Genomic DNA, 23,892 nt, shown 5'->3' with positions numbered 1-23,892 from the left:
ATCTGTTACTTTTTTTTATGTATTGATTGACAGCTCCTGGTGTCGCCATGGTGACAGAAATCAGATGATGTTACTGTAGTTCTAAAATTAATATGCATTAATTCATCTCACTCAAAAAACCCCCCACAGATTCAGTATTCCTCAAAATGAATAAAAATAATGCAACTCAGAATATGGCGCAAATCTGCAATAATTAAATGTTAAACAACTCTAATATCCTTTATGTATTTAATCCCATTCTATTAACCAATGTCTTTGCTTCTGACCTTCGATGATCCAGTTCAACCATACTAATAAGCAAAAATTACTCTAGACAAACATTAGTGTCTTTTTTTTATTGCTGAAGTGTGTTGAAATGTCTTCTTCTGCATTCTACTGTACGGGCGTAAATTACTTTCCCTTCAGCCTGAGGCTTATTCATTTCACTTTTGGTGTGAAAAGGCTTTATTTGCCAAAAATATAACTTTTTTATTTTAAAAACAAACAAGCAAGCCCTGTGCAGATTTAAAAAGTAACGCAAAAGTAATGTAACGCATTACTTTACATAAAAAGTAACTATGTAATTAGTTACTTTTTTATGGAGTAATGCAATATTGTAATGCATTACTTTTAAAAGTAACTTTCCCCAGCACTGTTTGTAATTTTCAAGCCAACGCTGACTGAAGCTGCAACCTCCCGACATGTTTTTATCTCCTGCTCTGTTCATCAGTCAATAAAGACCGGCGGATCACACTACAGTAACACGCGCAGACTCGAGTGGAGCTGTTTTCATTTTATGCCAAAGGCATTTTATCTAAAAAGTGAACTAACGTTATTCAGTAATAAAACAAATGACTACATAACCAGTGTTGGGGAAAGTTACTTTTAAAAGTAATGCATTACAATATTGCATTACTCCCTAAAAAAGTAACTAATTACGTTACTTAGTTAGTTTTTATGGAAAGTAATGCGTTACGTTACCTTCGCGTTACTTTTTAAATCTGGACAGGGCTTGCTTGTTTGTTTTTAAAATAAAAAAAGTTATATTTTTGGCAAATATAAAAGCCTTTTCACACCAAAAGTGAAATGAATACGCCTCAGGCTGAAGGGAAAGTAAGTTAAGTCCGTAGAATGCAGAAGAAGAAATTTCAACACACTTTAGCAATAAAAAAAAAAAAACACAAATGTTCGTCTAGAGTAATTTGTGCTTATTAGTACGGTTGAACTGGATCATCGAAGGTCAGAAGCAAAGACATTGCTTAATAGAATGGGATTAAATACATAAAGCATATTTGTGTTTTTTTACATTTATTCTGAGTTGCATTATTTTTATTCATTTTGAGGAATACTGAATCTGTTTTTTTGTGAGTGAGATGAATTAATGCATATTCATATTTATTTTAGAACTACAGTAACATCTGATTTCTCTCAACATGGGGACAGGAGAGCTGTCAATCAATAAATTGGAAAAAAAGTAACTTGCGTTACTTATTTGAAAAATAACTCCGATATTCTCTTGTAAATTAAAAAGTAATGCGTTACTTTACTAGTTACTTGAAAAAAGTAATCTGATTACGTAACTCGCGTTACTTGTAATATATTACCCCCAACACTGTACATAACCAATGCAACTCTAATTTCAAGCACTTTATCCAAAATCCAAGCACTTTTCAAATCTTGAAAACTACATTAAAATTGAAGCATTTTCAAGATTTTGAGCACCCGTACGAACCCTGACTATTTGTACTAATGGGAAAAAACAAAAAATGAATGGAACGAAAATAAGCAGAAAATAAATATTCAATCTTTATTTTCAACCAAGCATTAGTCACAAGCAACATTGTTATTTCTATGTAACAGAAAGCTATATGAACAAAAAGAGAGGGGGGATAAACTGTAACCCAGCTCCCCCCCCCAAAAAACTACATACAACAAAAACAAATATTAAAATGAAAAAGCAAACAAATACACATTGTGACCTTTAGTGTTTTTCTCTCCCTTTTAGTAGATGCAAATGCTGGTGGTTTTCTTTCAGAAATCTTTAGAAGAAAAAAAAAAATGGAAGCACAACATTTATCTTGCTATGGCAAATACATCCACTCATGGACACCTGCCTTGGAAAAAAAGCAGGACAAAACAAGTGCTTTTGAACTTTCCTGAACATTCTGGTATGAAGGTAAGGTTCAAACATTTCCCCAGCTGTCTTTGTTAGCATAAAAACACTAAATAAACAGTGACATTTTTGCACATTAGTGCAAAATAAAAGTCCAGGTATTAAAAAAAAAAAAAAAAAAAAAAAAAAAAATTTTTTTTTAAAAAAAAAAAAAAAAAAGGAAACTATTTTATTGGCCTACATATCTGTATATGCTGAAGATATTTTACCATGCAAACTCTGAAAAAAGACATACAGGCCATGAATACTGAGGATTACTGGGTTTCTACTGCAATACTACTTCCACACATACCAGCTGAGGAGAGGAAAAAGTAGTGAAAAAGCCTTGAGGAGTCCATAGGTTCAAGACCTGTTAACAATTTTGAAAAGGTTCTGGGTGGGTAAAATCTTGAGAGAAGGCTCATCAAGAACAAGAATGGGGAAAAACGCAGGACATTCTTAAAAGGCTTCATTATGGAACAGTCAACACACTGCAGTAGGACCAGACTTGTCCTACTTGGTTATCATAACTCCACATGCTGAATAAGAATAAAATACTGACAAGATAGCTTTGGTATTAAATTGCAGTTTTTCTTGAGGATAAATGATCAGCCACTTATCTATCTTAGTGCTGCTAAATAAAACAATTTCATATGACCCTAACCAGCCAAAGCATCATTGTAAGAGTACATCTACCTACAGTAAACCTCTCAAGAGATGCTCAAAAACAACAAGCAGACGATAATATTATGATCTGGGTGACACAAACTTAAAAAGAAGAAAATGACAACATTTGCCTCTCTCTGCCGTACACCAAGTGTTTGACTAACCAGTCACCATGTTTGACAGTAATGAGGTAGCGATTCGTCCTGAGAACAGGACTGATGTTTTCATATGCTCCCCAGCCATAAAGGCCACAGGTATTGCAAAACAACCACATGTGCATGCAGGTGTACTAATATATTCACACAAAAATGAAGGGGAAAAAACAGATGAACAGAGAGACAAAGCGCACACATGCACACAATTTTCCATCGATTCAGCAAATTAATTTCCTCAATTCATCCTCATTTCCCCATACTATCGTAATTAAATCGAAACGAATTAAACTGAAAACTAATATGCACTGTCCATCTGTCAGCCCTGGCCTTTGTGAGCTGGCAGGCAGGGAAAACCATCGATATGGAGACTGGACAAGAAACACTGGGTGTTTGGGAGAATTCTACTGTCAAGATCAACGGACCCAACACAAGCACTCCGTCACAGGGCCTCTATCACATTCTGTCAGCTCAGAGCTACATCTTTTGAACCTGAATCAAACAACGTCTTGCACTTTAAAACTTGTAACGAAGGTCTTGTCCAGTCTAAATCCACAGTAATTACGGATGTATGCACGGTTTGCATGTGGCTAGCAAGAGTGATAGCCTCCCTTTGGTTATCCATAATTTTGGTTATGGTTCACATTCATTCAAAAGATAGGTGCCTCTGTTTCTACATTCTTCACTTGACTTCGGTGGCTCTGAATTTGATTTGATGTCAGCGTTTTGGTGTGGAGAGGTGCTATTTGTGCTCTTCAGGGTATGTGGATGTGGCACTGTGACTCTTAAGTAGCGCACAACTTTCACATGACCCTGAAAAAGACTTTTCTTCCAAACCTCGACTTGCTAACTCACTTAACTACAACGGAGTAAACAAAATGGACGAAAGAAGAAAAATGCCGTTTTCCACATTGTGAGCATATAGCTGTAGCCAAAAAACAAACAAACAAATGGCCGTTTCATAAAAACTAATTTTGCTTAAACTCATCTCAGGCTTTTCTAAAATACATATTTCCAAGCATTTAGTAAATCAAAATCATCATTCAAGAGTTCAGTGCGATGCACCACTTGCTCCTAACTGGACGATTCTGGAGTAGGGCTATGAGGAGCTCAATACGTGGAAACTGCCTGATGGGCTGTTCACAGGTGGAGAGAGCTTTGGCAAAGCTTGAGGGAGGGAAAAAAAAAAACAGGAATTAAAAAAAAAAAAAAAAAAAAAAAGGAAACTATTTTATTGGCCTACATATCTGTATATGCTGAAGATATTTTACCATGCAAACTCTGAAAAAAGACATACAGGCCATGAATACTGAGGATTACTGGGTTTCTACTGCAATACTACTTCCACACATACCAGCTGAGGAGAGGAAAAAGTAGTGAAAAAGCCTTGAGGAGTCCATAGGTTCAAGACCTGTTAACAATTTTGAAAAGGTTCTGGGTGGGTAAAATCTTGAGAGAAGGCTCATCAAGAACAAGAATGGGGAAAAACGCAGGACATTCTTAAAAGGCTTCATTATGGAACAGTCAACACACTGCAGTAGGACCAGACTTGTCCTACTTGGTTATCATAACTCCACATGCTGAATAAGAATAAAATACTGACAAGATAGCTTTGGTATTAAATTGCAGTTTTTCTTGAGGATAAATGATCAGCCACTTATCTATCTTAGTGCTGCTAAATAAAACAATTTCATATGACCCTAACCAGCCAAAGCATCATTGTAAGAGTACATCTACCTACAGTAAACCTCTCAAGAGATGCTCAAAAACAACAAGCAGACGATAATATTATGATCTGGGTGACACAAACTTAAAAAGAAGAAAATGACAACATTTGCCTCTCTCTGCCGTACACCAAGTGTTTGACTAACCAGTCACCATGTTTGACAGTAATGAGGTAGCGATTCGTCCTGAGAACAGGACTGATGTTTTCATATGCTCCCCAGCCATAAAGGCCACAGGTATTGCAAAACAACCACATGTGCATGCAGGTGTACTAATATATTCACACAAAAATGAAGGGGAAAAAACAGATGAACAGAGAGACAAAGCGCACACATGCACACAATTTTCCATCGATTCAGCAAATTAATTTCCTCAATTCATCCTCATTTCCCCATACTATCGTAATTAAATCGAAACGAATTAAACTGAAAACTAATATGCACTGTCCATCTGTCAGCCCTGGCCTTTGTGAGCTGGCAGGCAGGGAAAACCATCGATATGGAGACTGGACAAGAAACACTGGGTGTTTGGGAGAATTCTACTGTCAAGATCAACGGACCCAACACAAGCACTCCGTCACAGGGCCTCTATCACATTCTGTCAGCTCAGAGCTACATCTTTTGAACCTGAATCAAACAACGTCTTGCACTTTAAAACTTGTAACGAAGGTCTTGTCCAGTCTAAATCCACAGTAATTACGGATGTATGCACGGTTTGCATGTGGCTAGCAAGAGTGATAGCCTCCCTTTGGTTATCCATAATTTTGGTTATGGTTCACATTCATTCAAAAGATAGGTGCCTCTGTTTCTACATTCTTCACTTGACTTCGGTGGCTCTGAATTTGATTTGATGTCAGCGTTTTGGTGTGGAGAGGTGCTATTTGTGCTCTTCAGGGTATGTGGATGTGGCACTGTGACTCTTAAGTAGCGCACAACTTTCACATGACCCTGAAAAAGACTTTTCTTCCAAACCTCGACTTGCTAACTCACTTAACTACAACGGAGTAAACAAAATGGACGAAAGAAGAAAAATGCCGTTTTCCACATTGTGAGCATATAGCTGTAGCCAAAAAACAAACAAACAAATGGCCGTTTCATAAAAACTAATTTTGCTTAAACTCATCTCAGGCTTTTCTAAAATACATATTTCCAAGCATTTAGTAAATCAAAATCATCATTCAAGAGTTCAGTGCGATGCACCACTTGCTCCTAACTGGACGATTCTGGAGTAGGGCTATGAGGAGCTCAATACGTGGAAACTGCCTGATGGGCTGTTCACAGGTGGAGAGAGCTTTGGCAAAGCTTGAGGGAGGGGCAGCCATGTCCCTCAAGCTCTCTGAAGGGGATCAAAGGTCAAGGATCATTGGTCTATAGGAGAAGTATGGGCAGGTAAAAGCTGTGCTTGTAAGCCAGCCATGAAGGCATTAGGGCTACAGGGTGGAAAGTGGGGCGGATCAAAGAGGATGTACAGCCATCACATGGATTCAAATTCATCAATACGCTGCTTGGTGTTGCCCTGGCGGATCTGGCGTAAGGTCTTGTATTTATCCCGGCCGGCCTTCACATTCTCTGCGTGCAAAACATCATTTTGGGTCTTCTTGGAATCATCACGGGCCTGGGCCAGTTCTGAGCTCAAGGCCTGCAATAAAGACGATGTGTAAGCTATGCAGGTATATAATATTTTTATTGGTATTTATTCACATCACAACAGTATAACTCTCCAAAAACATGTCTGTTAGCACAGGGTTGTCCAACCTTTTTTACACCTTTTTCTATCTCTCTCTCTCTCTCTCTCTCTCTCTCTCTATATATATATAAATATATAATGGTTCAACGGATCATATTGTTGTTTTTGAGTCAGGGAACATGATTTTTCGGATAAGCAAAAACAAAAAATATATATATACAGATTTATATATTTATAATCTATAAATGAATATATTTATATTTACATATATATATATATACATACAGTGGGTACGGAAAGTATTCAGACCCCCTTAAATTTTTCACTCTTTGTTATATTGCAGCCATTTGCTAAAATCATTTAAGTTAATTTTTTTTCCTCATTAATGTACCAGAGAATGAGAATGCCGAGAAGGTTTTTTTGATACAATTTTATGCACATGTATCTTAAACGAGACGTGAAAGAGGAATCTACTCTGTATTCGCGAGCTGTTTGAAACATGTCTCCATGCTTGTGCGCGCTTTGGGTGTGTGTGAGAACAGCACGTGAGTAACGAATTGAGTTCTCTTTCATTCTTATTCTTGTGGTTTAAAATCGCTTGACTGTGTACATTGTCAAATTAATCTGCGAATCACACGCGTGCCGAAATGTGGGGCTTGGTCCGTATGCATCACAGATCAACTGCGATCTGTTTAACCTCTAATAAATACATGTCAGATCAGAGCAATCTTTCATCTACTAATTGAACATTTAATTTACATGAAATTGTCAAATTGCTACTCGCATACAACGAAAAAACTGAATAATTAGAACAATCATTAGCGCACAATAAATAACAGTGTGTTATATCTGTACACATTTTTCCCAGAATGTTCTTGCGACCCGGTAGCAACTCTTCCACGGCCCGGTATTGGGTCGTGACCTGGTGGTTGGGGACCTCTGTGTTAGAAGATGGTCTAACCTGTAGCTGTTTTTTGACACGTTCGTTCTTCTGGGTCTCTGTGAGCCGTTCTTCCTCACTTCGCTGGTGAGCAACTCCATCATTAGAGAGCTCAGCACTGGCTTCTGCACTGCTCTCGTCATGCTCGTCATGTTCGTTCTCTGACGCACCACCTGCTGTAGCTGACATCACAGACTTAAGCTCCTCTTTAGTTTTTTCCAAATCATCCTGAGCAGACAATGCCTACAAGGATAGGTGATGAAAAATGCATCATTAAGCAAACATACAGCTTTAACTGGCCAGACATGGTGGTAAGCAAGTGGTAAACTTGACAGAGAATCAGAGAATGAGAAATGGAGGCAGCCTACGTTACAGCTTTTTGACATGTTAGGAATACTGGCTCTTTACACAAGAGGCAGACAGAGACTTAATGACAGTTTTTACCAGACAAAATACATTGCTAAAAGAAGAGTTCAGCAAAACTAATGGATCTTCTGTAGTGAATGGGTGCTGTCAGAATGCCTTGATGAATTTCTGTCTTACAAGCACTTATCTTTTCACTTCACAAGACATTAACTGATCGACTGGAGGCATGTGGATTTCTTGTAGATTATTGTTATGTTTTTATCAGATGTTTGGACCCATTCACTGCAGAGGATCCATTGTTGAGAAAGTGATGTAAGGCTTAATAAAGTTATTAGGCAACAGTTACTCCAAACTGTTTGTGGATATCACATAAAACCCTGTTGACAGGTTTTTAATATTGGGCAAGTAAAATGAAAGATTAAAGAAAAAGAAAATAAAAAGTTAAAGAAAAAAGTATTTTTCTTTAACTTTTCATTTTACTTGCCCAATATTAAAAACCTGTCAAAAACTGAGACAGTCATATACAGTGTGACATCAAAAATCCCACAACATTCAAACAATAAATATAATATATATATATATATATATATATATATATATTTTAGGGATGCACCGATACCACTTTTTCCAGTACTCGCCCGATACCGATACTTTTATTTTTGGTACTTGCCGATACTGATATTTTTATTGCATTTGTAAATTTTTTAAATATTGGGTACAGAAACCAAAAGTGTATGTATAATGTTAGTTGGTTAACTTCATTTATCAAATAGATAGTCAAACCAAAATGTATTCAGACACCTTCAACATTTCTCACATTATCACAGTTTATTCGCTATAGTTTAGAAAATTGTAATAAAATATGAGAAGAACTCAGAGTTTCAGAACAAATTAATATTGATAATGTTAGATAATTTTGATAGAAAGGTATGTAATAGATTACAATCAACCAAAATAATTCAGACAGCTGTTAGTATGACAGTATTTACACAACTATGAATACTTAGTTGGGCAACCCTTAGCCTCAATGACAGCCTGTAGGCTCCTGGGCATGCTGTCATCCAGCTTCATGCAAACTTCAACTTCAATGTTTTTCCAAATTTTTTTGGTCTGAATAATTTTTAGACCCAAATTTGTATCAATTTTACTGGTAGTCCACTGTATGAAGAATTTTTGGGTATGATTTGTCAGTTTACTTTATTTAGCTATCCTCACTTACATAAATGAACTATAGTGTTGTAAGGATAAAAGAAACTAAAATACTTTGATCTCCTGAGAAACAAACAATGCACTGGCATCTTCAGGACACCCCACAGAGGGGTGGTGCGAGAAACGCCTCTCTCACATATGCATCTGTGCCATTAAATCTGCTCTCTGAATAATTTTTGGTTTGACTGTTTGGTGAAGATATCTCATTACGTTCACGAATTATAGCCGTTTTCGTCAAATTGGCCCATGACTTTCAAACGTTTTGGCGCCCCATTGAAACAGTGAGTTGAAATTTCAACAGTGGTTTGGTTCCGATCGGGCAAAAAACCTAATACTAGTTCGCAAAAGTAGATTTTGGACATGCGTCAAATTTGCGGAAAAACGAGACCTCCTAGACCCAAAATCAGACTGACCGTTTTTAATTTGGCTTGCCTGAAGGATTCCAAAAATGTAAAATTTTTGAGTATATGACAAGCGTTTAGACGTTATTAGTACTTACGCATTTTAGATCGCTGCAGCGCCCTCTATTGGCCGATTGGGCTGAGACTTTGATAGGTTCTCCCCAAAATGAGCTTTACGATCTGGCCAAGTTTCAGCTCTCTAGGCCTTACGGGTTATTCTGCACGATCAGTTTTAGGGCACAAGAATAATACAAATAATAATAATAAAAATCCTAACAATTACAACAGGGTTTCAGCACTTCGTTGTTGAACCCCTAATAAATTATGCATAACTACATGCAAGTAACCCTAAACCAAAGTCAAACCCTAATCCTAACCCTAACCATATAGAAAGTACATGCAGACCTGCCAACCTGTACGCATTTTGCATAGTGGGTACACATTTTGACCTCAAAATAAGCTGGTACGATTTGTCACTCTGAACTACACAAAAACCTGGTGACGCCTGTCTCCACGCGCAGTATTCAAAACAAGAAACAGAAAAAGGCACGTGTTTCTAAACCTGTTGTCCAACAAAAAAGAACATAAAATGATTTTACTCCACAACATCAAACAAAGGTTTAAAATAATTTCCTTCCTGATCTGATGTGGCAGCTTATCACAGAATGATGCAGAAATATATTCTATATTGTAATAAAGACTGTCGATTAGCAATGGATTATAAATATACTTAATTATTAAAATACTTGAGGTGGTTTTAAGAACACAAACATTGTCGCAATATTTTTGAGTGTTTATTGTCTTAATGTTCTTTTTGACTTTCATCATTCAAAGCGTTTCTGACTTTCATTCAGTTACACTATAGCTGGATGCTTTTGTCCATATTAGGGATTTCCTGGAGTGTGTGACTTCTATTTCTTCTGTAATGCATATGTGGATTTTCAGCGCAAAGGCACTCTCAGGCATCCAGTATGAATGAACCAGGCATACGTTCATAGCAATGTTTATAGCACAAAATAATGGCCAATCCATAAAAATAATACTCCTCTCAAAATAAATTTGAAGTAGACATATGATAAGCCATGTTTTTCTACAGTATACAGAAGTGCACTTTTGTTTTACTAGCATTTAAAAATGGCAAAAAAGAACTAAAATGAAAACTGTGGGTAAAAAACCAAGGTATTTATTGAACCGTGGGCTAACTGTATTGTTGCATCCCTACTGTTTACTCTAAAATACTGTATAACAGGAATATCACAAACTGAGTGCAGACCCTGAGTACTAACATATGAAAAATATTTAATATTAAATCTTGCACCCCCAAGAATCAATTTGGTGGTCAGATCTGGATTGTAAATCCCCTTAATTGGTGACCTTTGCAATTGTTTGACAGGGACACTTCATGAAAAATTATTTCACCACGTGGACAATTGCATCAAGTATATGAAGTATGTATAAAAAGAGTATATGTATCTTACTTTATGCTGCCATTCTGTTGCTTCCTCTTCCTTTTTCCTCTTGGCATCCTCCAGCAGGGCGATTTTGGCAGTAAATTCTCCCAACTCAGCTGCCTGCAAAAACCAAGCAGAACACGTTACAGCACCCACACGGCACGCACAGTACACCCGCCCAAACCCATGTACCTCCAATATTAACCACATGTGTCTGCCACACAATCAGGTGGTCGCTTTTTTGTTTGTTTGTTTACATTCTCAGAAGAATTCCCATGAAGTACGTATCAAATTTATTTTCAAATTAAAAAAAAAAAGTTAGATTTAGGTTTCTAAAAACATAAAGGATTTAGGGTGATGAATTCGAGTGGTTTAGTCCAAGTCTTGGAAAGAGATACAATCTGCGTAATATGACAATCAGATTTCATTTAAAGGGGTGGTTGACTGCTTTTTTTTCTAGGCTGTTTATGGGGTGCAGTCTAACATGCTTCATAAAAAAAAACAAAAAAACGCATTACTTTTCACATAATTCACCTTTGTTCTACACCGCTCTGACCCTTCTCTTATGAACGCTCTGATGATTTCCTGGTTTTATGAAGCCCCTCCCTCAGAAATACGCAATATGCTTAGATTGGTTAGCTGGCCCAATGTGTTGTGATTCGCTAAACCGCCTAGTGCACGTCCAGAAACACCAAGCCTTTCACCTGAGAATGTGCTCTGGTTATACTGTAAACAATGGCGTCGTCAATATTGCTTATATTGCATCATCAATATTGAGCCCGATTGAGACCCAGAGAATATTAGTAAAGAGGATCGGTATGTTTTTTGTCTGTTGTTGTCTCATACTTTTAGATACACTGTTATTTGTCAATTCTACTGCTTATGTTAGCTTTTAATATACGGTTTTATCCTGATTAAAGCTTTAATACAGCAGAATACACGATTGTGTTGTAGCATTTTTGTAAAGTAATTGTTTATTTTGTAACAGTGAGAAGTGTTTGCCAGCAAGTATTGCTCACTATCACGGCAACCGCATGCACGTCCATGTTTAACGCTTCTCAAAGCTATTGAAAAATATCTGTGTCTATACACAAAATGTATAATTGGAACACAGTTCATTGATGAGCTGATGATCTGAATGAGAGAGAGAGAGAGAGAGAGAGAGAGAGAGAGAGAGAGAGAGAGAGATGCAGAGCATGTGCAGAGCAGGGGGACGCGAGGAACAGGATTAAGAACTGCTGCTTTGAAACTTGTGAATCCATTAAAATTGTTAGAAGACAGAATCGCGATTCATATATAAATAGATTTTTTCGTGCACCCCTAGTTTTGAAGGCATGGCAACAACTCTTCCTCTTCTCTAAAGCTGGTCGCACACTAGACGATTTTCAAATCTTGACTGATTTTAAAACCATGGTATCCCACGGACATGAAGACAGTTTCAACTGATTTTTAGCCTTATAATCCTCTGAACGCACACAGTAGACGATTAGACCAGACTGTGAGATCACACACTTGTCGATTGTAGGGACGATATCACAGTGACACGAGATCTCACGGAGACTCGCGAGACCAAACGTGACTAGAGAAGAAAAACAAATAGAGGACAATCGATGTTGTCAGCTGGCTCTCCTGGCACGAGTTCTGTTTCACAGGGAAAACAATGTATAAAAAAAAGAATATAGGTGATGTATTCTGCTTTCGTGGCATTTTTGTAGCTGCCGAGTTTTAGCTATAGAAGCACGCAACATCTGGTAGGTGACGCTTGCTTGCTCTCATTGGCTATTGCAAGTATCACGTCAGAGGCAGCCTGATCAAGGGTCGTAAATATCAAACATGTTAGATAGGCCGCAAATCGGGCTTAAAATCCTCTAGTGTGTGGACAGCTTAAAGCAGCTCAACATGACCTCGCCCCCTTTGTTGCATGTTCCCGGGGGCGGGTTTATGTAAATGTCAGGGTTGGTGATGTCACTAACCTGGGAAGTAGCTCGTTGTAGTCCCTACGAGCCATAACTGCACGCATTAAACTGCCATAATTTTAAAAGACAATATCTCTTTGTGCATTGAACTTTCAGCATCGTAACTTTGCAGATATTGTTTAAGCTCAAACAGCAACATTACACACTAACTAAAGTTAAAAAAATGAAATCACAATCAACCACCCCTTTAAAGGGGTCATATGGTGCAATTTCAAGTTTTCCTTTCTCTTTGGAGTGTTACAAGCTGATTGTGCATAGAGAAGATCTCTAAAGTTGCAAAGACTAAAGTCTCAAAACCAAAGAGATATTCTTTATCAAAGTTAAGACTCTGCCACGATTAAAGCATGTCAACATATTCTGTTACACCAAATACACAAAATAATGATCTTTAAAAAAGCATCATATGACCCCTTTAAGCATTTATTCAGATTTAAACGCAGAAACATCGAGTGAATCAACCATGGAAGCTGCAAGACGTTATGTGTAGATCAATCCTCGCTAGTTCTAGTGAAGCATCAGTCAATAAATTGTCACATTTCTATATTGGCTTCAGACAATCATTACACCTGGGGGGTGTTTCAATAGCATCAGCTACTAACGCAACATATTCCTTCCCTATTCAACCAAGGTTACATACCTAACAGGGACATTCTCAAAAGATTGTATACAACTCAGCAATGTATCCATCTGTACCAGGGGTATTGCTAGCTTTTAATCTCTTTATTTATGCATTTATTTCCATTTAATTATTAACTATTTTTATTAGCTGTTTTACTGATTAGTTCAGTTAGTTCTTGATTGTTCATACAAAAAAGGCCAAGGAGACTTACCAATTGTTCCTGGTTCTTCATCTGGTCAGCTGCTTGTTTAGCCAGAGCTGCCTTGGCCTCCTCGGCTGCCTGTTTCTCTTTCTCCAGCCTCTCTGCCTCCTCCTTTGCTCTTTTTCGCTCTTGTTCAAGCTCTAGAGCTTTGCGTGTTTGCTCCTCCAGCTCTACACAAACACAGACACACAGAGTATAACACATATTGGTTATATCAATCGAAATGTAGCAGAAAGTAGCATTATTTAACTTCCTGATGTAGATGTTGGAGAATTAAGGGAGGTGCCATTAATTCTCTAACATCTACATCAGTAAACTGATCAGGAAGGCAAATTCTATGAGGACAACTTCAACAGGCAACCACATCATAAACACTGGCATGATACTACAAAATGCCTGTGTAGCTGGAGATTGTTTTTTAGATCCCTGAGATCTTTCCTATGCCAAACACAGACAAATCAGCAACCAACCCAAAAACCGCAACAAATCTAGCTAATGGGAAACATGGGGACTCAGGAGGAGGATGCGAAAGGAAATACATCTTTTTTTTTTTAAGGGACTTCAAAATGTTTTTTCTGGTTTAAGAAAATTACCTTCCTCAGAAGACAGCCCTACGAGAGGCGAGAGATTTAGGTTTAGTTAGTATGACACTCCACTAATGTGGAGAAAGTCATTTAGCCTCTGACATCACATTTGTTTTTTATAACTGCTCTCAGCTTGAAATATAACACATTTCTACCAAAATCCTAATTTCTGAACCTCTACAAGACACAAATAATAACTAACAACCAACAACACAACAAAATAATGGGGAAAAAATATAGGAAAATAAATAGGATTAAAAAAAAAATTGTTGACATCAAGGTTGTCAAAAATTTAATATTTTGGTACAAATTCAACTTGGCAATATGGCTAGTACAACGTGTTTGCTCCACTTTTTAGGCTTGCAAATCACATTTTTTCCCCTGTAAATGCTCATTATGCATTTATAAAAGTTTCCTGTAATTTTTTTAATTTTCTCATTTTGTCAAGTCCATGCAGTTTATTGTTATTAAAAAAGTCCTGAAGCAAAACCATTTGAGAACTAGTGATGTAAAGTGTTCTACTTCCTGGAATTAGAGGGAGGGATTAACTCGCACAGTGAAGTCCAGATATGTTTGTACCTTTCTGTGCTTTTATCGTCTGTTCCTCAATCTGTCTCAGTCTCTCGATTAACTCATCCTTTTCTCGCTCTATTCTCTCCTTCTCCTTTTCTGCATGCTCTCGTTTCTTCTTCTCGTTCTCAAGCTGAGCTCTGGAGACAGGAGGATACAGTAAATTTGATTTATGCAGCAAAACTTCAAAGTTACTTTGTCTGATGCCTAGAGTTATCACTTTCGAGAAAACGAAACAGAAAAAAAAAACATTGCAAGCAACTAAAGTCCACATAACTAAAATGATCAAATGATCATACTGTAACTCAAGTAGACTAAGATTATAATACTCAATTCATATAGACTATTTTTACGATGTCCTTATGAACTTCTTGAAGCTTGAAAACTTTGGTTGCATGGACTTTCAATGGCTAGACAAACATGTTGAGAGAATACTGAAAATGTGTTTATTTGTTTTCCTATGTTAAACCAACGTCTTATGGTTCTGGAACATGAGACTGAGTAAATGGTCATTTACATTTTTAGGTGAACTATCCCTTTAAATACCGATACACAGAGGCATAGCAACCACTGCAACTTTCAGAAATGTAAGTTCATCCAACTTTTTGGGCAATAATTATTTTAAGAGCATCTTCATCTTTCATCAAGTTCAGCAAGCTCCAGTAGGTAAAAATGAATAGTCCATAACTTGTATAAACCGTGATTAATCATAATTAAATAATTCAGCATATTTAACAACAGTAACAATTTAATAATAATTATATTTTTTTAAATCGTAAAAATACAATACTAATATCCATAACCGCAGAAAACCACAGGGAGACCTAAAAGCTTCAATTTGGTGATAGCAGCTTTAGAAATTTAGAATTTTTGACTATCATATGAATTTTGAGAATAATTACTTATACTTAGTAAACTAAGTATAAATTAAAACATAAAAGATAAAAATGCAAAGAAAAGAAAGTTTAGGTAAATTATGTCATGTAAAGTGTTCATTATCACCTCTCTATCTGTTTCTGGTGTTTTTCTTCTCTGGCCTGAGCCTTCATCTGCTGCACCTCAATGGTGTCAGGCTTCCTCCTCCTCATGTACAGCTCATGGTTGCCCATACACAGAGCCAGGATGCGCTTGTTGATTCGCAGTCGTGGTGCATAGAACACAAAGTCCTGCCATCACAATTGAGAAGATTCAGTGAACATGTTCATATTTGACCTCTGCATGCTATGATTGATATGACTGATCTCAATGATATGACTGATACTTGTTCTCCAAATGTATAATGTTTTGAGAAGTTCGTGCCCACAAATGATATAGGCATTTTAGTCATAATGGGCAACGCCAACAAATTTTTCAGATTGTATCTGTTAAATTTAATGGATTTTGATGAAATTTTTGATAAGTACCCCGCACCCCCGAATATTAGAATGGCAGGGCAGATAACAAAAAATTAAATATACTGTGTACATGTGTTAGGGTTTAAGCATTTAAAGTGTTCAGTTGAAACAAGAAGTTTGATACTATCACGTATGGTTGTGGAGTTAATAACAAAGAAGCTTATTATAGTGCCACCCAACTTCATGTCATTCCACGAAATTGGTGCCGTTTCCACTTGGCAAAATTAAAAAATAAAATAAATTTAATCAACATTTTTTAAATATCCATGAAATGAAGACACCTTCAAATGACAAGAAATTGTATTGTGCCATCTCAGGCTATGTAATTTATTATTTTACGACAATTTTTCTGCCTCATGTTTTGGTATCTTTGTCAACCCTGTTACTGACAAGCATTACTAGATACTTTAGTTAGAACTATGTATGTAACTATAATTAGAACTATGTGATTGTTTTCACATATATGAGCAGCATTTTAGTCCATCTTATCACTGGGATTGTTTCAAAATTTGGACTCTTTTTAATATGTCATTAATGACATATGACCAAGAACATCCTAATTTTGGAGGGTGACCACATGTCAATTAAGAAAAATTTATATTTTTTTACAAGAGACATACTAAAAAAAGGGCTTTGTCCAAAATAAAATATAGTTAAAGTTACAACGGAAAAACCTGGAAGGCTGTAACAATTTTTTTTTAAATTAATGACAGTAACCGGATTGATGTCCGTCACAGGACTGACCAGAGTAACAGGGATGACAGGGCACACATTCCTCAGCACACTGCACATATTTGTTTACATAATACTGTAAAGTTTTACAATTTTAAATAGCATTATATTGTTTTGCACTTACTTGGCATAGTTGCATGACAATAGTAAACAGTAAATTTTTCAGTTAAAGTCAGTTCACTGTTGATTTAGCACATTAGGAGATCTAATGTTTTAAGGGTATTGTAATTAGATAATGCGTTCCACCTGTTTGTCTGTGTCCCCTCACAGAACTTAAAATATACCGATCTGGTTCAATTATTAAGCACGGATGATCAGACCAGACCAAGATGCTGAAACCAAGACCTTGATGCTGAAATTTGGTTTCACTTTCTTGAAAACTGCAAGATGGGGGGAGGGTTTGCAGTCAACTTGCTGCTCTTGTTTGTAATTGAATTTACATGGATGCATTATTGACAATGAGTTATGGGGGAAAAAAAACGTTTTATTGAGACAGATTATCCTATCCTGGTCATTAACAACAACAGTAATAGTAACTAGTGTTGGGCGATATGGTAATTTTTCCAAATCATCATATCGCCAGTCCGTGAGATCGCCAATAGATGATATTATCGTGCATGGGTGGGTGGGGGCAAGAGAGAGATGCCCTGTACTTGTCATAGGCTATTTCATAACTATTTGGTGTTTTAAACCACACGTGCGAGAGAGAGGGAGCCTATGGAAGCACCACGAATCTAAATAATATACTTTCAAACATACTGATAAACTAACATGTTAAATACAAAAATATTTAAAACAGCTATTTTATATATATATTCGGATACAACAGTCATACATCGCTATTAGGACCGCGCGTCCTGTGACAAGTTTGCCGCATCAGAGCACAAAAGTTATCAGTCTAAAAGGTCTGCAAAATCAGTCAATGGTGAAAATCAAAAGTAGATTTATTTTAAAGACCAACAGTTTAACACTAAATATTGGACATAAACGAACATGTTAAATATAAAGTATTTAAAACAGGTAAGTTCATATATTTCGAGTAAATTTAAATTAAACGGATACATCAGTCATATAGCGCTCCGGACCGCACGCCCCATGACGAGCCCGACGCACCGCCACAGAAACAAGAATGAGATGCACTCTAACATAACTGTGGCATTAAACTCAGTTAGTGAGGGCTTGTTAAAATATTGCACATATATCAGTGCTCTAGACTCATTCTTCCCACTGGTTACTCTTTTGCGACTAACTTTCTCAGTTTTCTCTGCACATAATTTGGTCGCAATTTTTTTTTCATCACAATCAATGCATGCTGATGAACTTTTATCATAGTTTATAGTTATATGCAGTGGTGTAACTTTGCTTTGAAAAGTGGTGGGGACACCACAAAACTCGTTTTGCTAGTTTTTTATTTAATAACCTAATTTACTTGGGGACTGGGTTTAGAGTTGGACAAACTTAATTTTTGCTTTTCAAAAATACATCGATGTACCAGGGGCGGCTCCAGAGATTTTTGAACGCAGGTGCTGAGGGGGTGCTAGATCACTGACAGAGGGAGCTGGGCAATTCAGGGCTCCAGACTCATTCTTACCACCGGTTGCTCTTTTGTGATTAACTTTCTCAGTTGGTTGCAGGAGCACAGTTTTTTTTGGCGCTACAACATGCTATTAATCAATGCATGCTGATGAACTTTTATCGTAGTTTATAGTTATATGGAAACGAAAGTTGTTATCATTCAACCTGTTCTTTTTCATCAGTAGTATTATTTTATGATTTTAATTTTGTGAACGGGAGTTCCTCTTTTGCCATGTTATAAGCCGGGCTTCAGATGCTTTCACTTTTGATTTCACGATTTTGTCAGGTTTTACAATAAAATACCTTTCACCTTTCAAGACAAAAATTATTATTTTTTTATTAAAATGCACAACAATAAAACAGTAAGATTAAATGACAAACTAGCTTACAAAACGTTATTAACAAAAACGAATACGATTTTAATTAAGTTAAATTACTAAATTTAATTAATCTAAACTACAGAAAGTTTAACAAACACTGAAGAATCAAAAAAAAAAAAGAGAGCCTCCATAGCATAAAGCGAGGTAAACAGCAAAGATAAACTTTTCAAAATGAAAACAAAACAAAAATAAAAGTAAAACTAAACTTGCATAGCACATCAGCACATCTCTCGCCCTTGTCGCCTCGTTACAGCTACAATGACAAACTAGCTTACATAACCTTTATTAACAAAAACAAATAAGATAAGGCATGGCATAGGATACATCACATGCTGTATATACCGACTAATAAATTACAGAATGTTTAACAAACACTGAGGAATCAAATAAATAATAATAATAAATTAAATAAGGAAAGCCTCCATAGCGTAACGTGAGGTAAACAGCAAAGATAACAAGTTTTTCAAAACGAAAACAAAAAGAAAATTAAAACTAAACTGGCTGTCGCTGACAGGACTTGCATGTTTTTTTCCACAAGAATACCAACATGGTCACCTTCTCTGGTTTAAGAAGCGGTCTTTTACTTTAGTTTGTAAACCAAATCCTCCGTTGCTCTCCGTCCACGGCGCGCACCTCTGTTCACGTGAAATCTGACTCCTGCTACAATGTGCCACGGCTATGCAGCATGCGCTGTATGAAGCAGATGCTTTGGAGCAGCTTAGACCATGCACTCGCACAAATGCGACCATGCCAAATTTGAACTCGCACATTCTCAAAAATGGGTCGCAGTCTAGAGCCCTGTATATAGGCCGTTCAGATTACTTGTTAAAGTGCAATGAAATACCTTATATCAGCAGACGATATGTGTCTTGTGTTTGTGGTTGGAGACTCCTTCACCGGCTACAGGCTCCTCATTTGCGCATGTGTGTGTGTGAGAAATACAGTGCTGAATGAAAAAGCGGGGCAATTTGATAATAATAGCCGAATTATAATGGGGCTCCTAATAATAATAATATTATTAATATTATATAATTATTATTATTATTAATACATTAATTTGTATTACATTTACATTAACTTGACTATCGACAAAGACATCTGCTATCATCGATATCTCTGACTATCGTCGATACACGATACTATCATCTATCGGCACAACACTAATAGTAACAATATCAACAATTCTAACTAAAAATGTAACTGATGTCCATATGCCACTGAATGATATAGGCATTATCTCAATAATATACAGAGGGTGACCTTTAAAATGTTTGAATTGTTGACAGACAATCTTTAAAAACAGGGTGACACCTAATCTATCTCATCCCTGTTACCCACGTCAAAACCTGCTACCCTGAAAAGAAACAGGACTGACAGTAACAGGTTTGATGATTTCAAACTAATTTGCTAATTGCTAGCTAATAGTCAAGTTCAGAAAAGCACATGTTGTACACTTTGAAAGGATTTTACTTGTAGATATTGATTATATTAAATTTAATAAATAATAGTTTAAATTTACATTTTAAAAATGTTAAGAGTATTGACACTGCATGATGTCCACTCTTCAGTCAAGCTTCATAAATCATCAAAAATAGAACATTATAGAGGAGTGAGAGAAACATGCTTGTGTTTTAAGTGTTGGAATCCTGGTTGAGAGATGATGTAACCTCCTAGAAGTGATGCCACTTGAAAGTACATTATTTTACAAGGTTTTTTTGATGAGAGTAACAGGGTTGACATGAAATCAGAGGACACCAATACAATTATTTATATTTTATAGAATAAATTCATGCTTATGCCAAAAACATTGCTTAACAATAAGACTCTATTTGGAACAATATGCAAATGTGATTTTTATATCATTTTGCCTTTATTTTTCAAATTAAAAGTTCTGCTGAAAAAGAAAAATCATAGTGAGGGACAGGCCAAAAACCTTACCCTTATCAGCATAAATGCTATTTAAATTATTTAAAATAATATTTAATTGACTTTGTAATATTAATGAAAGAATATAGTATTGTTATGTTTAGTAATGTGCAAATTAATTTGCTGTTATATTAAATCGATGTTTGATTATTTCTTAGGGATGCAAAAGGCACCGATTTCGTGGAATGACCCCCAAACAAAATTTTGTACTCGTTTTCATACAATGTACGAATGTGTCAATAATTATAGTATTTTGCTGTTTAGATTTGACAATCTTAGTCACTGAGTTTTGATTGGCTGCTGAGTCATATTAGAGGATATGCCAGGACATCCAACAAAGATGACTCATACCAATTTACAACTATATGGTTACAGCATTATTATAGATTTTCATTCGCAAATATTACATAAACATCTTTGTGCAAATAAGGCTTAACCAGAATATGGACCTTACCACAAAATGATGTGCATGTAAACACGGTCCAAATTGTGCTTAACTTCTGTAGTTCAAACTGACAGCATAATCATAAATAATAATCAATACTTACGGGTGCTTTTTTATCAATGGGCTTGATGACAAACTTCTTATCGTTGAAAGAAATGTTTCGGATCTCACTCCATGGGAACCCAATCTTTGGTGTGAGCCTTAAAGAAAAACAAGAGAGAGATGAACACGTTTGAAAATGTATGTACATTTTTCATTATTCAGAAAATCATGTCAAAAACAGCCAGCAGTAGGCAGCAGAGGAAAACACTTAGTCCATCTGCTGAGAGACAATCAAATCAGCTGACCTATTAGAATTTAATATGAAAGTAATTTTTGTGGAGTTAACTGACATGCATTGACCTGGGTAGGGGCAATATGACCCCACAACTAAATAATATCCCAATTATGAAATGGTCCCACACTGTAAACAGGAATCAAGGCTATATTTCCCTTCACCCAGGGGCAAAAGGCCAAAACAACACATGCTGTGACTCACCCTGTTCTAATGTCTGCCCTATAAGGCAGGGAATGGATGGGTGCTGAAGCAGGAGGGAGAGGTTAACTCTAATACAAATAATACTCACAAGATAACGTATTTACCATATGTCATGCATTGTGTGTCAATTATTGCTTGGATGTAAATAAAAGCCTAAATTTATAACCCTTTTAGATCTTTTAAAGTTTTGGTTGTCTGAACTTTCAGTGAAGGGAGAAACCTCTCAGGATTCATTAAAAATCTATTAGTATCTTATGGGTTTGAAACAAAATGAGGGTGAGTAAATTATGACAATTTCAATTTTTAAATGAACTACCCCTTTAATAAATTCTTCCAAAGAATGTACTGGAATTAGCAATCAAACGTTCCTGAAACTCCAATGTCTATGCTAACATCCTAAACCATAAAATGGCCATAGAAATTATAATTTCAACTACAGTTAAAAAAAACATGCAAACAAACAAACAATAAATAAAGCTCATGTTTCATCTATTAAACCATTTTTTAAAAAGTAATAATTGAAAAAAAATTATTTTAGGAATAAAACTGATCCAAAGTGACAGTATATACTTCTATAATGTTACAAAAAATTCTACTACAATTAAATGCTATTCTTTTAAATTCATCAAAGCAACCCTGAATAAAATGCATCACGATTTCCACAAAAATATGAAGCAGCATCTGTTTTTAACATTGATAACTATAAGAAATGTTTCATGAGCAGCAAATCAGCTGAAAATTCAGCTTTCCCTCACAATAATAAATCATATTTTAAACTATATTCCCATAAAAAAATTCAAATTATTTTGGAATTGGAAAAATACTTTACAATACAATATACTGTTTTTGCTGTGTTCTTCGCCTTGGTGAGCAGAAAAAGATTTATTTAAAAAACATTTAAAAAAAAAAATCTTACAGACCCCAAACCTTGGTACAGTAGAGTTTATACATAATGTTTATACATGAAATGAGAGACATTTCAGTGTAAGACTTACTTGTCTTCATGTTCATAAATGTTGAGACCAAGAGCATCCACTCCCAGCCAGAGCTCCGTTCCCTTCTTATTTTTGATCTCAAAGTAATTCACTCCATACATCTCCAGATCCTGAGCTATCTTCAGATACTCCATCATAGAATCCTCTCTGTAAACATACAATCATGGTGGGAATAGAAATACTGCTATTAAGCATTGTGAAGTTCACAGTGTGTGAAGTTGGGGACTGAAAACACCATTGCCCCAAGTGTGCTCTTGTATTATAATCTATGTGTATCTTTGCATGTGTTTGTGTGTCAAGCCTTACCTCAGCATACCCCTGTGTTCCTCGTGCCATGTCTGTATTCTGTCTTCCCACTGTTCTTTAGTCAGTTTATGTTGCTCCAAAACTCTACATAATAATATTCACAACACACAACACATGATGAATCAGTCTGGTATATTCATTGTTGTGTAAAAATATATTGCACAAACTCTTATGGAATACATAAAAACCGGAGACCTAAAAATTATGACCTGAAATTCCTGAAGGCAAGCTGTTTCATACTTCCAGATAAATCAATTCCGATCCACAAATTAATATAAAGAGATTTACTAAATTTAAACATCGTGAGTGGATAATGCACATAAAAACCCTGCAATACTGAACAATGTGTCTTTGTATTTAATTTGGATGTATTTATTTGTGTTAAGCGCCATGCCTCATTGCTTCTATCTCTGTACTACTCGCACACTTACAGTGGATATTAAGAATTTCAACTAGGTCCGCTACTGCACCTATCATTAGGGGTGCGCCGATCCTATACTCGGTATCGCTCTCGAAGTAGTATTGGAGCCAGAACTGAGATACTGAGTATACGATCAGTGCATCTCTTAATCCCTGATCCAAATCCGATATTGTGCGTGCTACTCTGTGTTATTGTTACGTTAAGCCTCACAAAAGGCATAAAACAATATAAAGCACCATAAAGTTTTCATGCACTGTAGTCTTCTGAAGCCATTCGACAGCTTAATGTGAGGTACAGATATTTAAAGGGGTGGTTGACTGGGTTTTTTTCTAGGCTTGATTGTGTTTATGGGGTGCAGTCTAACATGTGTTAATGCTTCGTTTGTTAAAAAACGCATTATTTATTTTATATATATATACACACACACACACAGTGGGTACGGAAAGTATTCAGACCCCCTTACATTTTTCACTCTTTTTTATATTGCAGCCATTTGCTAAAA

At 36.2% G+C, this 23,892-nt stretch overlaps 1 protein-coding gene across 2 annotated transcripts in view; it reads right to left on the bottom strand.

Moving 5' to 3' along the window:
* Nucleotides 1–4,132: 4,132 nt before the first annotated feature.
* Nucleotides 4,133–23,892, bottom strand: part of LOC107588847 (radixin) — a 128,246-nt gene continuing 108,486 nt past the window's right edge. For both annotated transcript variants that reach the window (XM_016277084.1, XM_016277086.1), the window contains exons 7-15: nucleotides 22,970–23,053; nucleotides 22,664–22,810; nucleotides 21,234–21,330; nucleotides 15,681–15,844; nucleotides 14,688–14,818; nucleotides 13,534–13,694; nucleotides 10,755–10,847; nucleotides 7,322–7,543; nucleotides 4,133–6,312 (exon numbers count right to left, since the gene is read on the bottom strand). In XM_016277084.1, coding sequence (XP_016132570.1) covers nucleotides 6,148–6,312; nucleotides 7,322–7,543; nucleotides 10,755–10,847; nucleotides 13,534–13,694; nucleotides 14,688–14,818; nucleotides 15,681–15,844; nucleotides 21,234–21,330; nucleotides 22,664–22,810; nucleotides 22,970–23,053 — 1,264 coding nt within the window. In that variant the 3' untranslated portion in view covers nucleotides 4,133–6,147. The remainder of the gene's footprint in view (nucleotides 6,313–7,321; nucleotides 7,544–10,754; nucleotides 10,848–13,533; nucleotides 13,695–14,687; nucleotides 14,819–15,680; nucleotides 15,845–21,233; nucleotides 21,331–22,663; nucleotides 22,811–22,969; nucleotides 23,054–23,892) is intronic.

The sequence above is a fragment of the Sinocyclocheilus grahami genome, unplaced genomic scaffold (assembly GCF_001515645.1).
Source record: "Sinocyclocheilus grahami isolate Dianchi unplaced genomic scaffold, SAMN03320097.WGS_v1.1 scaffold108.1, whole genome shotgun sequence".
Classification (NCBI taxonomy): Eukaryota; Metazoa; Chordata; class Actinopteri; order Cypriniformes; family Cyprinidae; genus Sinocyclocheilus; species Sinocyclocheilus grahami.
This window is presented reverse-complemented; position numbering and strand designations above follow the sequence as displayed.